Source organism: Podarcis erhardii, assembly GCF_964252035.2.
Source record: "Podarcis erhardii genome assembly, chromosome: 3".
In the NCBI taxonomy this organism is placed as follows: Eukaryota; Metazoa; Chordata; class Lepidosauria; order Squamata; family Lacertidae; genus Podarcis; species Podarcis erhardii.
This window is the reverse complement of record NC_138507.1, coordinates 40,636,001-40,657,618: the sequence shown is the minus strand read 5'-3', so window position 1 is coordinate 40,657,618 and position 21,618 is coordinate 40,636,001. Positions and strand designations below refer to the sequence as shown.

The following is a 21,618-nucleotide window of genomic DNA, read 5'->3' as shown; positions in this document are numbered from 1 at the left end:
GGAACGCGCGCGCGCGCGCCCGTGGTCTCGCTACGCCGACCCTGAGAAGCGCAGGCGGGGACCGCACCGGACATTCTCATTGGCAGCTTTGCGAGCGTGGGACGGGCCAATCAGCACCCTCCCTGCTGGGGCGGTGGGGTTGTGTTTAAAAAAGACCGAGCGAGACACTGCTCTGGAAGGTCGGGGAGAGAGAGTGTGGTGTGAGACGCATGCGCAGAGTATTGGTGTGGATTAGGTGCTAAGAGGAAATTGGGAGGTTCGCCTGTGAGATAAAGGGAACCTTGGCAGCGATTTGACTTTTGAAACTGCAGAGTTGTACGGAAACGGCACTTCCTGCCATTTTGTGCTCTCCCTCACCTGCAAGGATAAAAACAACAACAACCATGGACACATTCAGGACACACAGACACCCAAATAAAGATAGAAGCAAAGTTCATAAACTTTATCAGGTCAGATCTTATTTCTTGAGGCAGATTGTATTCATTTATTTGCTAGTTGTCAAACACGTTAGAAATCCCCTGCTAGGGCAAGGTGGAAGGGTGAGTGATAGAGCATATGCTTTGCATACAAAATGACGCTGTCAACAAATTGCAGCACCTGAATCGAGACTCGCTTAGCTTAATCGTTTCTTAAGCATGCTTATTTGAATTAATGAAAAATGCAAATATTTTCCATATGATGTCAAGGTGAGTTGATGGAAGCCCTGATATATTTTTAGAACACCAAATATGGCACCGCCATGAGAGGGACACCTGCAGAACATTCCATCCATGGAACCATGGTGCCTGCTGAAACAAGGTGGGTGTCCAGCAAGAGCAGCACAGGGGTGACCCAGTACTGTACAGTACTCCTTCAGTCCACAGCCACACTGCCATGAACCGGACCAAACAATTTCCCTCAACCGTAGTCTGCCCTCTGCCATCCTCCACTTGCCTGCCTCGCAACCAGTTCATAGGGTGGCGCTGCCTGTCAGCTTCCCCCTTAGAATCATAGAATCATAGAGTTGGAAGAGGGCCATCGAGTCCAACCCCCTGCCAAGCAGGAAACACCATCAGAGCACTCCTGACATATGGTTGTCAAGCCTCTGCTTAAAGACCTCCAAAGAAGGAGACTCCACCACACTCCTTGGCAGCAAATTCCACTGTCGAACAGCTCTTACTGTCAGGAAGTTCTTCCTAATGTTTAGGTGGAATCTTCTTTCTTGTAGTTTGGAACCATTGCTCCGTGTCCACTTCTCTGGAGTAGCAGAAAACAACCTTTCTCTCTCCTCTATGTGACATATATGTGACGTCTTTTATATATTTGAACATGGCTATCATATCACCCCTTAACCTCCTCTTCTCCAGGCTAAACATGCCCAGCTCCCTTAGCCGCTCCTCATAAGGCATCGTTTCCAGGCCTTTGACCATTTTGGTTGCCCTCCTCTGGACACGTTCCAGTTTGTCAGTGTCCTTCTTGAACTGTGGTGCCCAGAACTGGACACAGTACTTAGTTCCAGGGTTGCATATGTAGAACTCAGCAGGGAGGAGGAGGGGGACAAAATTAGAATTCGTTGTCTCTGACTCTACCTATGGTTGGTCTCCCTGCCTTCCACCCTACCAGTCTCGATGGGCACCAGCCACAAACACTACAGCATCTTATTTACATCTTCAGACATTTCGCTTGAATGCCCATTGCAATGTAGTCTGCAAAGTGCATCATTCATGTTGCAATTCTCTGACAACCCACAAGATGGCATAGAAAAATAAGGAACAGCAATAAGTAGAAACCTTGCTTTAATTATCTAGTGATGTACTAGGGCACACTAATGCAAGGATGGGGAGCCTGTAGGCCTCCAGGTGTGGCTGAACTCTAAGCCCCCCTCAGCCTCAATTACCAATGATCAGGGATGATAGAAGCAGCTGTAGGAAGAGGATAGGACAGAGTATATGGATTATGAATTTAATGCAGCACTGTAGGAGTCCATTTGTAAAATGGCAATACCCATCACTTCTGTCCATGTAAAATCCATTTTTGTCAACTTTGTTAATAATAAAACAGTGTTATCTTATTTGAAATGCTTTGCGATATAGCATCAAATGCGGACGTCCCCATTCTCCTCCATCTGGCCTCCTATAGCAATTTTTCAGAGCTAATCTTGTTCTCTTCCTCTGAAATACAAAATTTTTAATCATTCTTTGCCAATTCTTAAGAGAGGTAGGATGGAGAGAGAGAGAGAGAGGAAGCACTTGGAACAGATGTAGGAACTATCATCATATTTACTGATGCAATTCACCCCAAAATAGATATATTAAGCTTCTTCCATCTGCCCAAATTACACATAATCTTTTTGACTAAAGGAATAAAATTCTAATAATGCGATGTGTTTAAATTTCAAGGGATCTACATCCTTAAATAATGGAAATCCTTACAATGTATCAAGATGTTAACTTTTTTAAGTTCCAGTTGTGTATTTGAATTGACATTACAATACAAAAACGATTTATCCCAGTTATAACATAGTCCAGCTATACTTTCTCAAAAACTGATAATTCAGTCCTCAATGCAGGGATAGTCCCTTTGGGATTACGTGTCATACAAATAATATTGTCCACATATGTTGTTTGCCCTCTCCCTGCTATCCTTTAATGAAAGAATTATATCTTAATGCTACAGCCAGGGCTCCAGGGGGATTGTGAAGAGCAGACTTCCTCAAACTCAGCCCCCCAGATGTTTTGAGACTACAATTCCCATCATCCTTGACCAATGGTCCTGCTAGCTAGGGATCATGGGAGTTGTAGGCCAAAAACATTAAGAGGGTCGTGTTTGAGGAAGCCTGGTGAAGAGCAAGAGTGGAAAAAAGAAATCTTGACTGAACAGGGTGATCAGGTGATAGGATCCCACTTCCTTCAAATCCCACCTGGGTTTAGGAATAACAGTATTTTAAGAGATATTCAAAGTTTCTGAGATTCTGCCCCCACTCCAGATATGAGGCTGGCAACCCTATTATAAAAAAGACTGCCAAAGCAGTCTGAGCCTGGTGTCTTGCCATGCTTTAGCTTGCCAATGTTGATAACTGATTTCTTCTTCAGTATAAATGCTGTATTTGATAACTTTTTGTGTTCTTCTTTATGTGGTTTCAAATGTAGATTATCCAAATATTGATTCATATTGTTCTATAACAGCACTACAATTTTTCTAGAAAAAGAGGTGCCAGAACTCACCATGAATGCCTCCCCTTTTCTCTTAGAATGGCAATGGCACCAACCTGAGAGGTGCCAGAACTGAGTTCCCCCTGGAAAAAAGCCCTGTGTAACAGTTACTTTGACTGATATAGGTTCAAGTAATAGTGTCAGAATCATATGTTTATTATTTTTACCATCCTAGGTTTCTGAGCTGTTAGTTTATCCAAAGAGAACACATGTGATTGCTTCTTTTTCTCCCCCTTTAACGGATTTGCTAAGAGTTTAGAGCATCTATTGCCCCCTTCATTGAACTTTGGTTTCACAAAGTGGAGTGACTTGGCCACATATTGAGATTCCGCAGCGTCCAGTTCCCATCTATGCTGCTCTAGCTTGGCATATATTCTAGCTGAACCAGTTTTTTATGTTTAAGTTCAAGATCTTGAATAGTTGTTAATAAATGTTCCTTACTAGGTTCATTACCTTGGATTTAATTGTGACCCTGGAGCAGCAGACCAAAGCTTGCATTTGATTTTGTACCGTTGCTTTCCACCCTCTGAAGAATTTCTAGGAAATATTTTACAGTTCCTTCTAAAGCTTTAAGCCCACCCTGCTTTTCTTCCAAACTTCCCAACCATTGTGTAGTCTACATTTTCTCTACTGAATGGACTTCTGGCTGAAATTTGCAGCAAACAATCCCTGTTCTGTTCACAGAAAGATCAAATTGAGCACCACTATTTTAGTTGCTTGTTTCTCCACCCTTAGAAAGCCTGGTTCCACTTGTTCTTCATCCTTGCGGAATGAGAATCAAATCGTGTTAATTTTCACAGTGAGAGTATATGAGGAAGTAAAAGCAGCAAGGTTGCTTTCTAAGACTGCAGTCTTAACCCCAAATACCTGGTGGGGACTAAGCGGGCAAAACTACAATTACTTGGCTCTTCCTGTCATTGGTTTTGGCTCCACCTGCTGTGGGACTCCCTCCCTTCTGCTCTACCATTCCCCAGCTGCTTATGCATTAAAGGATTCTGGCTTGCTTCCTTTACTAACTGGTATTCCGGCATAATGGTATTCCGTACTGAGCCAACCTGAAAATGATGCAAACCCTTCACCCATTCAGGTTGCAATCCTTCAGACAAATTTATTGGGTCTTACTTCCACATAAACATACACAGAAGTGTGTTATACATCTGTGTGACCCACAGCTCCATCTTAGCAATGTCTGCCTTTTATACAGGTAGTCAATATTTTGAATGTCACTGATAGGAGAGCTCCCCCCTGCCCCTTCTAACTATTACGAATGGAATAGTAAACTTCACTGCAAGAAGTGAAGTTACAGGGAACCAGGCAGAGGGCCTTCTCAGTAGTGACACCCTCCTTCCCATCAGATTTCAAGAAGATAAATAACTACAACTTTTAGAAGATGTCTGAAGGCAGCCCTATATAGGGAAGTTTTAGGTGTTTGATGTTTTATTATGCATTTATATTGTTGGAAGCTGCCCAGAGTGGCTGGGGCAACTCAGATGGGCAGGGTACAAATAATAAAATTGTTATTGTTATTGTTGTTATTATTGCTGCTGCTACTATGACTACTACATGCTTTTGTCTTGTTACTAGTGGAGTGGACAAGTCCTCCCTGTTTTTGGTGGAGTAGTATACACTGACCATTTGTTTCAATATGCATTTAGCTTTCCTGAATATTTAAATTCAGTCTTATCTCAATTAGAATGCATTAAAAGAAAACAGCCAGCAATTTTGCAACCATCCAGCTGCATTGTTTTAATGTGTGAACAAAGACAAGGTAGCGTTATCCGAAAACTTGCATACTGGTGTTGGTACGTGAAAAATAAAGGGCAAATTATATAAAGGTGGAATTCAAAGTGCACACATAAAGCTCAGGTTATGCTAAATGCATTGTAAAGTTGCAGCAACATCCCTGTCAAAACATTGACAGCCCTGAATGTACTGTCATAAAACCTACTTAATTAGCAATTAAAAGACAAACCGGCATGTAGAAACAACTTAAAACCTAATGCTGCTCAGCAAGGACTTGCATACCCATGCTCACAACATGGAGGTCACAGGTCAGTTAAAAGCTGGAAAAAAAGACTGCAAGGAAAAGACTCCGGAAGCAGCCTTTAAGAGAGAGCTACAGCTAAGTGAGAGCAGGATCGCTGGGAACCTGAGGCAACACCAGTTGTGGCACCAGGTGAGAGACTGTGGCAGTGGTTCTGGGGGAAGCCTGAGATACTTCAGAAGATGGAGGCCCTAGAGTTGCCTAAAGAATGCATGTGTTGACCTGTGTGCCATCTATTACGTGTTAGCTGGAGAAACGTGCTTTATAGAGTAATTGGCTTAGGCTTGGATGGGAGGGGGGGCTCAAAGCTCACACAGCCACATTTGTAAAGTGACAAAAATCCATACATTGCACAGGATATACCATTTAGCAGGCATGGCCAAACTTGGCCCTCCAGCTGTTTTGGGACTACAACTCCCATCATCCCTAGCTAACAGGTCCAGTGGTCAGAGATGATGGGAATTGTAGTCCCAAAACAGCTGGAGGGCCAAGTTTGGCCATGCCTGATTTAAAGTTACCGTAACTGTGTAGTATCAAAAGTATTGGTAACAAAATTAACAGCAAATGCAAGCATCACTGCTTATATTAAGAACAAACTTAAATAAAACATACTTTATTTTACATCACAGTGATGTCTGGGCTGTTTTGTCCTGTGCTGAACCATTAAATGTCTGGAAATACATGGGTGGCAAAAACAAGTGTAATAAAAACAAGTGTAATGCAACAATAAGAGGGAGGAAAGTCATTATCTAGTGGAGATTATCAGTAAAAGGGCAATAGAATGCTGGCCTCCATGGCATATGGAAGACTGGTGTAATATATATATTAATGCAGATCACCAAAGAAACAGGAAATAGGCAAAACAGAGGAGAGTCCTACAGTGTGGTGGGGTTCTCCGCAGGGATTGAGACAGATTCCAATGCACAGAAAGCAAGATTTCCTATTGTTTTGGGGAACTTGCCCCTTTTGATGATAGTCCTGGTCCTCTGTAATGTCTCATCAGATGTCAAATAAGGTCCTGTTTGGTGTAAAGTGTTTCCAGAAGTAATGTGTTTAAGTCGACATCACCCAAGATGGGTTTGTAGAAGAGTTCTCCAATGGTATCTGGACTGAAGGTCCTCAGAAAACCAAGCGATTCCATCATCCAAGCGTATCTCCTCCTGCTTCTGCTATGAGTCATTGAGACAAACTCTATCAGAGTATGCCGAGCTTCCTGTTGAAGGGCCTGGACATAATGGTGACATTTTAACTCGTGGAGGTCTGTAAAATTAGAAATAAGGAAATAAGGGAAATAAATGCATCTTCTTGTTGTGTTGGTTCTGAGAGCAGGAAAGTGTGAAGAGCTATGGCAATGCCATTTATTTTATGTTCACTGGTGGTGTGGTCCATTTTTATCTTATGCTGGGTTCAGTGTTTCTCTTTTTTAGTCCCTCATTTTGGATTCCTGCTGTTTGTTTTATGGTGGCTTCTGCTATAGGTTAGATATTTTTATTTATATAACTCATGTTTTGATACACAGTATTGAAAACAGCCTTGTGAGGGATTGACTCCAAAAAGCTGGCTTAAAAATAAATAAGGTGGATGAAATCAAGCAGATGACAACTTCTTTCTAAATACGGAATACCATAAAGTTTTTCAACTGGTTACCACTGGAGTTAAGCGTTTACTCAAAAGCCCACGTTAATATTTCATGAATGAGCCTTTAATTATATTTAGTGCCCCATGCTCTTGTCACTAATGACTCCATCCTCTTAAGATCTCTTTTGCTCATTCCACATTTTTGTAGTAATTGGCTCCCTACATTGCAGCAGCACTTCCAGCTGGAAATAGGAACCTGTGTCACTTCATAAATTGTTGGACTACAGCTCCCATCATCCCTTACAATTGTCTACGTTGGATGGGGCTGATGTGAGTTGCAATCCACATCAGGAAGACCACAGATTCCCCACCCCTGACGTATAGTAATGTAATATCACATTTACATTGTGCATTGTCCAGTATTGCCCCTGCATACATCTCCCTCACATTAGACTAGAGCCTGAAGTTTTAAGCGGTAAAGTAAATTTGCATATTTTAGCTCCCATACACCCACAAACACCTGCATGTGTATTATATATAATACATACTTTTTTAAAAAAAGAAAAGTATATTGTAGTTTGAAAGTCAGAAAGGTTTAAAAATGGATTTTTGAAAACATTTAAAAACCCAATTAAAAATGGGGTTCCTCCTTCTTAAGCAACTTTTAAATTCATTTCTGCACCCTGAACTGTGCAGTTTTAGGATGCAATCCTGTCATTAAGTAAGTCAAGTCAAGCTGTTAAGTCCCTTGGGTATTAATAGGATCCATGCTCAAGGAACTGAGCGCAGGACTGCAGCCTTTGCAAATACCTGGACGAGACTTACCAGGATTAAACAGAACAATTCCTTTAAGATAGGCATATTCTTTTGCACAAATGTCTGCGTTCCAGAACTTTCCCAGGAAATCCTTAATCTTCTGCACTTCTGCTAGTGGTGCTCCCAAAGGAGAGTTCTCCAGTTTGTATTCACCTGCCGGAGACTGATTAAGGAGGACTGCTTTCAAGAGGCTGGGGACTGAGGTCTCTAAGAGTTCAAAGTCCACCCGTTCTTGAGCCAGACCCAGTAGGAAGAGGGGTGCCCAGCCCTGTCGTATCAAGAGGATCTGGTCCTCCAGTGGCAACTGAAAAAAAGAAGGCAGCTTTCTTATGAAAGTGATAGTTTTCAGAAGCACTTCCGATGTTCTGTTGCAGGTGACGCCCGGTATTTTCAGGATGACTCTTCGGTTTACCTCACAGGGGCAGCCAATATAGGGAAAGGGAAAGGGAAGGGGGAAACACTGGGGGTTCCCTTCGGTCTTCCGTCGCTCTTCGTTGTTAAGGATTTGGTAGAGGATGCTCTGGGGAGAAACTGAGCCGCTGCAACATTTGCCACCCATCTCAAACGGCCCTCGAGCAGCCATAGCAGCTTGCTAAGAGAGTGCTCAGCCTGGGATCTTCTGCTGTTTGGAGAACTGATCAATGCGGAAATATAACGAGAAAACAGAAACGAGTATTCCTGACAACAAGGTAGGCATGGCGTGGTTTTTATACACAGGAAGCCGAACAGTAAATAGTGACCCCAGCAGCAGCTCCCTTGAACTTTATTTGCTCCTGTCTGTTTTCATCCACAGCCAACCAAGGTGTGGCTAAACAAACCCTGACAGGGCAGAAATGGTCTGAATGAATGAGCAAGGGGGGGTGAGGGGGGAGCGAGCGTGATATTTATGATCACGAATCACCTCAGCATCAGGGCAATTGTCTCCATGTCCCAACACTTCATATGTGAAAACAATGGCTATTATTGCAGTCACACACTTTGTATTATAAGGTCACAGCCATGGCCCTGTCTTAAAAGTGAGCCTGCTGGCTTGCATTCTGCCATTATAGTAAGAAATTTGGGCAGTAGATTCTATTCCCACTCCTCCACGGAACTCACTGGGTGACCCTGGGCCTTTTAGTTTAACCTACCTCACTGGGTTGTGGTGCAGATAAAACGGGGATGGCTGGGAAAACTGCCATTTAAGCTCCTTGGACAAAAAGTGGGATGTAATTGCAAACAAATAATTAATAAAAATAAACTGTCTTGTTGTTTCCTGGAACCAACATGTCCTGCAATGATCCCACATGCACAGAAAATCAGTTCACCTTACTACAGCTCCTCTTCTCATTCCCTGAACAGATGAACGCTGTGAAGAAGAAGCAGTGTTAACACATGCTCCGGGAAGATTCCATGAACACAGCAGTGGGAACACGCTAGTTACTGCAGTGGGAGAATTTTAAGTTGAGCCTCTCGCCATTTCTACACCTGGTTCTGCTGCATGGAAGTGGGCGGTTTTCCCTACTCCCCATAGCAGCACATCAGAAGTGCGGTAGGTGAGATGTATAGGCAAGCAGAAACTGTTCTCTTAAGGCCTTTTGTCTGGAATTAATATTTCAGGAAAATGCACTCATCCACAGGTGAGATCAGCTCAGTGAAAGCCATCAACACATCTCTCTCACATCTCTCTATAACGCACAGGCAAAAATCAGCCTGAGATGGTTGTGGCTAATGCCGATACCCAATTTTTGCTTTGTCTAGGCCGTGGGAATTCCTATTAATCCCGATTAACATATTAGCCCCATCTAGCATTTCATAGCATCCTTCTGTCGCCATAGGATTAGGGCTCGACACACTCTCCCTGTTTTGGAACTGAATCACTATTGGTGAGCTTTGTCACCTCACCTAATCCCTACCTGCTTGTGACATTGATGCCATTGCATCATATTGCTGCCTCATTTTCAACTCCTCCTCACAATGCCATCTCTCTCTTGGGTCAAGTTCTGGATATGGATAGCTCACACAGCGCAAAGCAACCCACCCACACTGTTTTGTTACGGCTTCAAGGAACTCTGGGAAAACCGAAGAAACCCAGGAGCTTTGGTTCAAGGAGCTGCCCAAGCCCTTTGCTTGTCTGACCAAACCTCAGCGGGAAGCCCCCTGAGCCATAGGAGGCAATAAGGCCTGACCACAGGTGTCCGTGTGCCCCTGCCTACAGCATTTGTTTGTTGTTGCAACGAAAGGGAAGCAGCTGGTGATAAATTTTGTAGAGAGAGAGACTCAGCCGGCACGCAGAACACCAGACTCCTGTTTTTATTATTCATTCCCTTTTGCAATTCACATTTTTGTCCTTGTCCTAAGATGTATAATATTAACAATGTGCAGAGACAGTCTCCAGCTATACTTGGAGTGCACATGCTCTGCTCTCCAACCAAGTTGCAAATGCTGGGGTGGGAACACATCTGGGACGATAGTTTGCTGCTCTTCAAATAAGGAGAAGAAACGCACCTGCTTTAATAGGTTCTAAGTCCCTATGAGCCTCAAATTAAACACATGTTGAAATCGCAGGCTACGTTTTAGATCCTATGAAAGTGGGATTAGCAATGTTTTTGCCCTCCAGCCTAGTGGTTAATGCACTGAACTGGTGAATCAGGGATACACTCTGGTTTTTGTAGCGTTTGAGATTAGATTGATTAGCCAACAAACAACGGCATTTCAACTTCAAGACTTCAGCCATAAATTACAATGTCTTCTGGATCTTGCTACATTTTCTCATCACATTAGCTTTTCTCATCACATTAATTTAACACTTGGATTTACAAGGCACTAAGCAACCACAAAAAGGAGAGCTCAGCAAGAGTGACAAGGGACATCTAACGATGAAAGCGATATATCTGTGTTTCTGCCACTGATACATCCATGGAAGGAAATGGTACTCAGTCTTAGATGAACTGATGGACTGACAAGCCGGTCCCCAGCTCACACAAGCAGGACTATTAAGGCATCAGTCCCGTGCCCTGTTACCTGGGAATTAGTCTCAGTGGAGCATAGAAGTATGTACGTCTGCTTAAAATAACATGGAAGTTCTTAGGTCCCACTTCTAAAATATTGAGCATAAGCATACACATATTTCAGGTGTTCAGGGGAAAAAGCTGCGGCTCTGCTTTCTGCCCCAGGTGGCGTCAGAAACTTACTCTAGCTGAGGAAACCCAGCCAGATGGGTGGGGTATAAATCATAAATTATTATTATTATTATTATTATTATTATTATTATTATTATTATATTTAAAAAACTCCACATTAAAGGTTTAAACTCTGGGACCTTGTTGCTACAGTGTGGCAGAGAGTCAAAAACTCCAGGAAAGGCCAAGTTTTTATTGGTCATGATAAGGCATCAGCATATGACTTCTGGAACTCTTCCTTCTAGGCAACTTGCCATGTCACCTGTGGAGAACTGAGGCCAGGGCCGGCCGTTGAACCTTTTTTTTCTTTCTTTTTTTTTAAGGCTGGGGGCACACTTGTGAAGCAAGTTTCACAGAAGAAAGGCTAGTAATGTTCAGAACTCCCCTCCCTCAAAGAAGGCAAAATGTCTATGCTCCCCAAAACAAATAAAACACAGGAAAGAAAAGCAGGCCAACTTCCCCCCTCATAACCCAGACAATCTTACCAATCAAAGATAAAGCAAAGAACCCTCAAGGTTGTTGTTTTGTTTTGTTTTTTAAAAAGGGAGCATCCAGTGCTTTTTTCCTGGGGGGACGCAGGGGAATGTTTCCCCCTGCGCCCCCCCCCAAAAAAAGCACTGGAAGCTCCCAATTTAAAAAAAAATTGTGTGTGAATCTAAGTTTGGCCTCATTGGGGGGCAGTATTTCAATATGAGTAGGGAAATGAGAGTGACCTTAAACATTTTTTTTAGAAAAAAGCATTGGGAACATTTGCCAGGAGGGGGTCTGAAAGCACCATGGTGTCCACAAGTGTGGTTCAAACCTTAGACCCAGGGAATCAAATGAGACCCAAACCCCTAAGTATCCAAAATGTTGTGCTAATGGGCCTAAATAAGCAAACAAAGCCCACCTATAAATCAACATTATAAAAAGTTGCAGTCACACACCCATCTTGGGCTTAAGGAAAGGTAGTTTGTTATATTGCTGTATATTTGCAGATAGCAGGTTAGAATATGACAGACACCTCAGGTCTATAGTACATGGGAGTATAGTACTTACTCCCATTGAGTAAATCTCAATCTGCAATCTTCTAAGTACAAATGGCTATGAGCCATCCTTCTGGTCAGCTGACAAGCCTCAAGGTTGAATCCAATGACCTGCAGAAAACTGTAAAACAATCCAAGGACACAAAACCATGTTATCTATAAACTTTATGGATTTACTACAACACTTGAGTGATTAAACATTATCAGCTAGGAAACAAGTGATAAGGGATGCAGATAACCTGAGTGTGGAATGTTTAATATTTAACTGGAGTGCAAGCAGACGGGCATTGCTGGTGGTAGAGAGAAAATGGCACACGCAACACTTGCTGGGCTTTAAAACCCATCGTTGTGATGTTGGTAAGCCCTAAGTGTCACATAATTGTTGGAAGTACATATGAGAAGCCTGTTAATCAAAGCTGCTGAAGTTTATTTGCATACCAACAGCATTGATATGCCCTAGGTAAAGGTAAAGGGACCCCTGACCATTAGGTCCAGTCGTGGCCGACTCTGGGGTTGCGGCACTCATCTCGCTTTATTGGCCGAGGGAGCCGGCGTACAGCTTCTGGGTCTTGTGACCAGCATGACTAAACCGCTTCTGGTGAACCAGAGCAGCACACGGAAACACTATTTACCTTCCCGCCAGAGTGGTACCTATTTATCTGCTTGCATTTTGAAGTTCTTTCGAACTGCTAGTTGACAGGAGCAGGGACCGAGCAATGGGAGCTCACCCCGTCACAGGGATTCGAACCGCCGACCTTCTGATCAGCAAGTCCTAGGCTCTGTGATTTAACCCACAGTGCCACCCATGTCCCATTAATATGGCCTACCTGAAGCCATTTCCACCACACACCTTGGATATATTCTGTGATACAGTTATTGGGAAACCCCAAACGTAAAAGGAAGCTCTAAACAAACCCTCTGCACTTTAGGCTCATGAGAGCTGCAAAACACCTGCTTCCTCTCTCAATGGTTCCCAGTGGCTCAGTTTTCCTCAGGCCCATTGCTTCCATTGTTTCACGCTGAGGCAATTGCTACCAGGTGTGTGTCTGAACCGACCTGCCCATTACCTACCATATGAGATGGTTTTGGGGATCTTTTACAGGAGTCAAAACATGCCTCTGTTATGAATAAGTCTTTCCACCCTTAACTTTATGCCCAATTAAGAAGTTTACACACCACAGGAATCAAGAAAGATTGAAACAAAACATGAAATAAAGGAGATGACAGATATGGGTGCTGCTTCAGACAGCAATCAGCGGGCATCAGATCATACATTACATGCACAGTTTGTTCTCAAAGGATCCCTGACTACCCAAAGCCTGGAGAGTAGGCATAGTGATCTGCCACAGACACATGCTAAGAATGAAGAGAAGGAGGGAAGAGAAAGGTGTACCTTTGCGGTAGTAAGTGGAACCCATCAGGGACCAGAGTTCTGTGCCTTCTGCGTGAGGATTGAAGTCTCCCTGTTATTATCCTTTACCAGCAAGGCTACAGCATCTCTCTCAGCCATTCCTTGCTCCATGGGTTCAGCAAAGTGTGAATCTGGTTCCTGAGAGCATAGGGTGGAAAGGGGGTTCTGTTGGAGCTTGTTAGTTATCCCATGATTGAAAATCTGGGGTTTAAATGCTGCTTTGGACTAATGTAGACTTAGGGAAGGGTGTTCTTGGATGAGTGCATGTCCTTCATTTATTTCTTACAACTTCCTGTCTGTTCGTTATTTTGTTTACCTTGCCCAGTTTGACCCTGAGGGTCATCTAGTCCAACCCCCTGCAATGCAGGAATCTCAGCTAAAGCATCAATGACAGATGGCCATCCAACTTCTGCTTTAAAAGCTTCAATGAAGGAGAGTCCACCATCTTCTGAGGGAGCCCAGGGTCAACACAGTTCATGGTGGGAGGTCTCTTTTTACATCAAGTCCTTCCAATTGCAGTGGTGCTATGATCCACAGTCATAAACCCTAGAAAATGTTGAGATAGACACCCACCATTACAAGATGCTGGGTGTGATTTGCAAGTAACAGATTGTGTTTCAATGCACCTTCTGAGAGTCTGGTTTTATCATGGGCAATGCTTTCAGAACTGGCCTTAGACCAAGGATGGAGAATCTGTGGTCCTCCAGCTGTTGCTGGGTTCCAGTGATAGTAGGACAGCATCTACCACAGCACTTGTGAGTAGCAGACAAGCTTGGGATATAAAATGTGATTCACAAGCACAAACAATTTTAGCATTTCAGAATTTTAGATCTGTCTGAATTGATTACTCCCAACTACTATGATGGCACAGCTGAATCTGAGCCTTGCAATCACCTGCTCTCAGTACCAGCCCTCAATCCTGCAACTTGTGAAGTGATTGTAAAGGAGGAAGCATTTCTAAAGAATGTGCAGAGTTTACTTCCTTACCGCACACCTTGAATTAAATGAAGAACTTCAAAACAGTCAACTGGTTCCCAGGCTTGGAGGCAATTCCTCACCTTGGCAATGCTTACTAGGGAAATTAGTCTATATATCAGCATATAGCACCCAAAGAACAAATAGTTGAATGGTAGGCTGCAGCACTTGCCAATGCAGGTAAGGAAAAAACATCACTGATTTCTCCAAAAGCAGCTCTAGGCGATGCAAATTATTTTCTAGGAAATCCAGTTTTACAGCAGGAGCTCACCAACCACAGTTGTAAAACTGGCCAGCAGGTAGCAGAAGCAAAGCACGAATGAGACAAGAGCGTAGCAGAGAATTGAGAGAGCGAGAGGTTTTGCTGCAGACAGTTGTACAATCTCCAGCTTTAATTCCTAATAATTAATTCCTAACTTTCTGATGCTGACTTCACCAGGGAGTATAGCAGACAGCAAATCACATGGTTCCAGATCATTTCCTCGCTGACTGTGGCTGATGAATTGCAGCATCTGGAGGACCACACTTTTGCCATCCCTGGATTATAGCAATAACTGGAGATGCTCTACAGATATGTATCTAAGTGCACAGTGAGCTAATTCCCCGGATGGCCAGATGGTGGGAAAGCCTTCCATTGAACCATTGCTCAGCCTCCTAACTGGTTGTGCAAATCTTCCTAATTATGATAGACAGTTGACAGCTGGAACAAAATGTTGCAAGGTGAAAGATTCTCTGAGGACACTCTGTTATATGCCCCCAGGTTTGGTTCCCACCCACCATGCAACTATCAGTCTGCATTGCATCTCCACTTAGCATATTCAGCCCTCATTGAGCTGTGTTCCTACCAACCTTGGGGTTCTCTCAAGCCTCCTGATAGTTCCCTACTGTGTACAGAGGGTGCCCCTTTGGAGACAGACTTCACTATGAGGATATATAAGAGCATAGGAAGAGCCCTTCTGGATCATCAGACCAACGGCCCATCTAAATAATGCTTTTGGGTGGCATGCATATTTGTGGTATGACAAGGTTAAAGTACATAAAGCATTTAAAAACCATATTGTCAGGAAAGCATTGTTTAATGTTTGGATAAGATATAAAGACTTATTGGAAAATAAAACCCCAAGGTGGTTGTCACCAATGGAAGCGAAAGCTTTTAAAAGACTTAATATGGAGTCCAAATGGCCAAAATATTGGGAAATTTTGGAACAAGAGGGAGATAAATTGAAATTGCAGAGTTTTGAGAAATTAAAAAACAAAGTGCGAGACTGGCTTCATTATTATCAGATAATGGAGGCTTATAAATTGGACAGGAAAATTGGATTCCAGGTGGAAAAATCGAAATTAGAAACAGAATTGTTAGAACCCAAAACTAAGGTTTTGTCAAAGATGTATAACTTGCTGCTGAAATGGAACACTCAGGATGAAACGGTGAAGTCTGCTATGATTAAATGGGCACAGGATGTTGGACGACATAATATTATGTTTGCTGACTGGGAACAGTTATGGACCACCGGTATGAAATTTACGGCATGTAATGCCTTAAGAGAGAATATTATGAAAATGATTTACAGGTGGTACATGACCCCAGTCAAGCTTGCAAAAATTTATCACTTGCCCGATAATAAATGTTGGAAGTGTAAAGAGACTGAAGGTACATTCTTTCACCTTTGGTGGACGTGCCCAAGGATTAAGGCTTTCTGGGAAATGATTTATAATGAAATGAAAAAGGTATTTAAATATACCTTCTTGAAGAAACCAGAGGCCTTTCTCCTGGGCATGGTCGGCCAATTGGTGCCAAAGAAGGATAGAACTTTTTTTATGTATGCGACAACAACAGCAAGAATACTCATCGCAAAATATTGGAAGACACAAGATCTACCCACCTTGGAAGAATGGCAGATGAAGATGATGGACTATATGGGATTGGCAGAAATGACTGGCAGAATCCGAGACCAGGGAAAAGAGTCGGTGGAAGAAGATTGGAAGAAGTTTAAAGACTATTTGCAGAAATATTGTAAAATTAATGAATGTTAGAATGATGTTGGACAGAAATTAAGTGGTTTCCAGCTGTAATGTTTTAAGAGATATGGAAAATAAGGTTTTGAATTAAGTAAAAACTAATGGTGAGGATTTGCTGAATTTATAATTTGAATTGGAATATAAGAAAGAGAGGTATGAGGAGGTCTGGAAAATAAGTTAAAAGAAAATAGGTAAAGGGAAATTTTATGTGTGTTTTTTTAGTTGTTTTTATATTATTATTATTTTGTATTTTTGTTGTTTCTTTTTTGTTGTTTTATAATGTATTATTCTGGAAAATTTCAATAAATATCTTACTAAAAAAACAACAACAACGGCCCATCTAGTCCAGCATACTTCTCTCACATGGAACAATCAGGTGTCTATGGGAAGCCTGCAGGCAATCACTGAGTGCAAGAATGTTTTGCCTTCTGTGATTTGCAGCAACTAGTATTCAGACGCATATTGTTTCCTACTAGGTGTCTTGCTAACAGTTCTGTGTAGCTCCTTTAAGACTAACCAGTTTAGTCTGCAGTCCTATACATTCATATCAGGGAACAAGCCCTGTGGAGTTCAGTGAGGCCTACCTCTGAGTAGACATATGTAGGAGTAGAATTATTGAAGCATTACAAAAGGGTAAAGGACCCCTGGACGTTTAAGTCCAGTTGTATTTGACTATGGGGTTGTGGCACTCATCTCACTTCAGGCTGAGGGAACCAGCATTTTTTCACAGACAGCTTTCCAGATCATGTGGCCAGCATGACTAAACCGCTTCTGGCACAACTGAACACCATGACGGAAACCAGAGCGCACAGAAATGCTGTTTACCTTCCCGCCACAGTGGTGCCTATTTATCTACTCACACTGGTATGCTTTCAAAATGCTAGATTGGCAGGAGTTGGGGCAGAGCAAGGGGAGCTCACCCCATTGCGGGGATTCAGACCGCTGACCTTCTGATTGGCAAGCCCCAGAGGCTCAGTGGTTTAGACCACAGCACCACCCGCATCCCTGCCTACCAATATAAGATGCTATCATGATACAGTAGATGTCAGACCCTCCAAGTATTCCTATTTTCCAGGGACAGTCACGGATTTACAGAAACCGTCCCGGCTTCTGATTTGATCCCAGAATGTCCTGCTTTTCCTTAGGACATATCTATTTTCATCAGATAAATGTTGGAATTATGCAACTCCCAAGCCAAGGAGATAAGTAACTATACAACCTTTAGAAGACATCTGAAGGCAGCCTTGTATAGGGAAGTTTTTCTTTAATGTTTAATGTTTTAATATTATTATTTATATGTTGGAAGCTGCTGTCAGGGAACTGCCATCGGAAAGACAGGAGGTGGAGGGGCTCTCAGAAGTCAGGAGAGAGTCAGCAGCGGAGGAAGGCACCAGCAGGGGGAGAATGGGAGATCAGAGAGAGAGGGAGGAGAAGGAATGGCTCAGGGAGTCTTCTAGCGATAACAGCGGAGAAGTCTCAGGACCTCCCATAGGTACACCCACTCCTCGCTGGAAACTGTCGCGCCGTGAATCCAGACGACGCGTTTCCGTCAAGGAGCTTTTATGCTGGAGTAAATTCCGTAAACGCCCACTGTCGGATTCTGCCAGCGATTGACGGAGCCATGCTTAAGGGCTCCGCTAAAGACAGAGCTTTGCTAAACTGAGCAAACTCTGAGGGACTAAGCTTTTACGCACAAGCAGCTCATCATCCCATCACAGCTGCCCAGAGTGGATGGGCTAACCCAGTCAGATGGGTGAGGTGTTGTTGTTGTTGTTGAATAGGATGCCTTTATTTTCATCGGAGAAATGTTGGAGGGTATGAGATGTGTTGTCATTGGTAGTTATTGTTGATGTAACCTCAATGGTCAGGAGCGCAGCCCCTAAAATGCAGAAATGTACTCTGGTAGAGCACAGTCCTAACACAAGTCTACACAGAATTAAACTGCATGAGATTAAATGAGTAGATTGCAGATTGAATTTTATCTCTGACAGGAATGCACTCAGACATAGAATCTAGAAGCTGTGTAATGTTACAGACATGTTGAAACACTGAAGGGGGTGACAGAGTTCTGCATTAATATAATCTGATTGTCTCTGAGGTGTCACAAGTAACTTTTATTCTTTGTTGCAACAAAACTTTGCTGCAACCCTTCCTAATTGCAAGAGAGGAGGTGAAAATTATTCTGGTGGTTTACATTTTCTGTTTACCTCTAAATTGCTCGCCTGTCTTCAGCGTTGCCTCTGTCAGTGCAGTACGATACACGTGTCTATTCAGAAGGAAGCCCCAATGAGTTCAGTGGGACTTACTCCCAGGAAAGTGTGTCTAAGATAGCAGGTTGAGTTATCTCCAAGTTATACTGTGGAGACAAATAAAACAAAATAAAAGGCAACTAGTGAAACATTGTTTTTGTCTTTGACCATTTTTTCTTTAGTCAAAAAATTGTTTTAGTTTAAAAGGCTGAGGCTAAGAGGGAGGGGTGTGGCCTCAGGAGAAAGGGGAGGAGCCAAGGGCCCCCAGAAACCTGGACCCAGCCCTGGCTAGGCACAGAAGTACTTTCTTTTGTCTGTCCTGAACCACTCAAATTCATATAGGATGAGCCCCTTATGAATGAAAACTTCAGAACGGAGCAGAACCCACTTTGGATCAAAGCAGAGGCAGAGTGAAGTCAGCATCTCCAAGCATATCTCAGGGATAAAAATCACAAACAATGATCAAAGACCAGTGGCGGAGGAAGGGGGCGCAGTGGGTGCAGGCCACCCCCAGTGTCATCCCTGAGGGGTGTGTGTGACAAAATGACAAAAGATAAGGTTATTTTTTTAAAATGGGCTCACGAAACTTTTTAGTTCAGTCAACAAATGCAACGAAACATGGCTGGCACTGGGTGCCACACTGCGGGGGCCGGCAGTCACCACAGGGCCTGCAGTGTGCCCAAGCCACGCGTCTCTCCTGGGAGTGACATGGTGACTTGAGCGCCTGCAGGCTCGGCGCTGCCTGAAACGGCAGTGTGGGACTTGCGTCTGCCCTCCGCCTTTCCCTACAGCTGAGGGGGAGGCGGCAGAGAGGCTCCACACAGTGCACCCTGTCCCCATGGGTGGCTCACACGGCGTCTGGCTACAGGACACGAGCGCCGCACCCAGCACCCGAGCGGCTAGCCACACCGCTGCCATAAGACCAGCTAAGATGTCAAGCTTATAAAGATAGTGGTTTTGTAATTGAGAGGGATGATGCTAATGAGCTGGTGATTAAATAAACCAGCTGAGTAGCTGTGGCAGTCCCAGAAATTACAGGCGACAAGGACAATCCCCTGACTCTGCAAAGAGTGATACTTTGCTTACTGATAGATTTCTGGGCCTTAACAGTGTCACAAGCGGCATGAGCCTGCCCTCAGCTGGATGCAGAATGCTAAATTGCTCAATCCTTCCCCTGCTTCTCTATTTTTAATCATCCTCTTGTAAGTGAGCAAGTTGCAGAAGTACACCTTTTCTGGCTGAAGAGGGTGGAAAGACTATTGCTGCCACAATTATGTGCTCTCTGGGAAGAAAAGCTGCAGCCTTCCTGTCACCAAAGCTTTTCCTTTTTTCAGTGTTCCGTTAACAAGGATGAGGAGACGTGGGGAATCTTGCCTGGGACAAAAGACACGTACTTAGAATTAAATAATTCTGAATCCAGGGATTTGTTTTGGATACCTTAACTGAACAGAACTCACAAAAATCCACTCATCAAGGTTTATTCATTTTCGCAGTACAATTCAGGAAGACAGGCTGAAGTGTTATTTTATTGCTGCTATTCTTAAACAATTGGGAGTCAAGAAACCTTGGAGAAATTGTAACCAGCAAGATACATGTATACCAGGTGTGGGGAATCTTTGGCCCTCCAGGTGCTTTTGAACTACATCTCCCATCATCCCTGACCATCGGCTATACCTGCTGTGGCTGATAAGAGTTGCATCTGGAAGGTCAAAGGATCCCCACTCCTGATATATACCTATGGGCTGGTCATGTCCTGTTATACTACAGTTTTGGAATTAGGTGTTTGCAGAAATAGCAGATGTCAAACAGCAAACTATGCATGTCACAACAGCATAAGCTCTTTTAACTATTTGGGAGGAACTAAACAAGAAAGAACTAATAGTATTTATGCTGATGGCTGTTCGCAGGGTAAAAGTCGTGGGTTAGTGACAAGGAGCAGGGAACAGAGGAGAGAGAGAGAGAAGAGGGTGACAAAAAGAAAAGGAATGTCTTGCCTAGAATCATCATCATCATCATCATTTCAGCCCCCAAGGTTACTCTCAAAGAAATACAGTTGTTCCTTGGATCCCGGATGCCTTGCAACTCGAACGTTTTGGTTCCCGAACGCCACAAACCTGGAAGTGTTCTAGTTTGCGAATGTTCTTTGGAACCCAAACGTCCGACGCGGCTTCCATGGTTTCCAATTGCGTGCAGGAAGCTCCTGCAGCCAATCGGAAGCCACACCTTGGTTGTCAAACATTTTTGGAAGTTGAACGGACTTCCCGAACGCATTCCATTCAATAATCAAGGTACGGCTGTACAGCTCTTGAGAAAGAGAAGTTTCCCCATCCCAGCTGTACAGCAATGAAGTAGCAGTGGGATCCAGACTGTACTCTCCTTCACAACTGAACAGAGTTAGGCATGAATATGATGCATGTGAAAAAATGCAATTGAACTCAGGGGTGCCAACTTGAATAAAATATCAACTTTGCGGAGTGGGGGGGGGGAAGGGTTGGGGAAAAGGGCCTCAGTCCCTAGGATTTGGTTTCTATTATTGGACTTGATCTACGCAGATGACACCTCACCCCAGACTTCTGGTTGGGCTCACGTAGCAGGTCCATGTGGATGTTAAACAATATGGGGGACCACAAAGCATAATATGTCATGGAGTCAGGCAGTATTCCCCCAGAACCACCTTCTGGAATCTGCTGTCCAAGGCAGGAACAGAATCACTGCGACACAGTGCCTCTAGTTTTAAAAATAGACACGTGCATCATTCTAGCCACTTGAGGTGGAAAACATCTATTTTGCACTCAGCTAAAGTGATAATCAGCCTTAGAGAATGTTTTCATGGTAGCAAAATTTAACAAACCATAAACAATAAAGAAGAACAATAAATAGGAACCAGAGAGACCTAAAGCCATCACCATGATCAGATCAAAACTCCAGATCTCAAGGCAGAATGAGATTGCTTTCATTAGCTTTTTTGCTATGCAATATTTGCTCCTATTTCAAGTCTGATCATGCATTTGCCCATGAATAAGTGAAAGAGCAGAACAGGCCTATTTCATAGTATAGTATTTAAATATAGCCTGGGAGCTCCTTCACACCTCATAAAATTCATAAACAAACTAGAGCATGGCTTCACAGCAAAAGAAAAAAGATAAAAA

At 43.3% G+C, this 21,618-nt stretch overlaps 1 protein-coding gene across 2 annotated transcripts; it reads right to left on the bottom strand.

The window, feature by feature from the left end:
• Nucleotides 1–5,803: 5,803 nt before the first annotated feature.
• On the bottom strand, nt 5,804–11,938 carry LOC309338832 (nuclear receptor subfamily 0 group B member 1-like). Of its 2 annotated transcripts, XM_081856281.1 has the most exons (3): nt 11,829–11,938; nt 7,639–7,933; nt 5,804–6,495 (listed from the first exon to the last, which is right to left on the bottom strand). In XM_081856281.1, exons 1-3 carry the CDS (start codon nt 11,832–11,834, stop codon nt 6,242–6,244), a joined length of 555 nt encoding a protein of 184 aa, XP_081712407.1. In that variant the 5' UTR covers nt 11,835–11,938; the 3' UTR covers nt 5,804–6,241. The 2 variants fall into 2 exon arrangements, with proteins under 2 accessions (XP_081712407.1, XP_081712406.1); XM_081856280.1 differs by lacking the exon at nt 11,829–11,938 and having other exon boundaries at nt 7,639–8,313.
• Nucleotides 11,939–21,618: the final 9,680 nt, after the last annotated feature.

Coding starts and splice junctions, on each gene's coding strand:
- LOC309338832 (XM_081856280.1), bottom strand. CDS start 8,212: ATGGCTGCTCGAGGGCCGTTTGAGATGGGTGGCAAATGTTGCAGCGGC. Junction 6,496..7,638: donor AATTGTTCTGTTTAATCCTG/GTAAGTCTCGTC, acceptor CTAATTTTACAG/ACCTCCACGAGTTAAAATGT.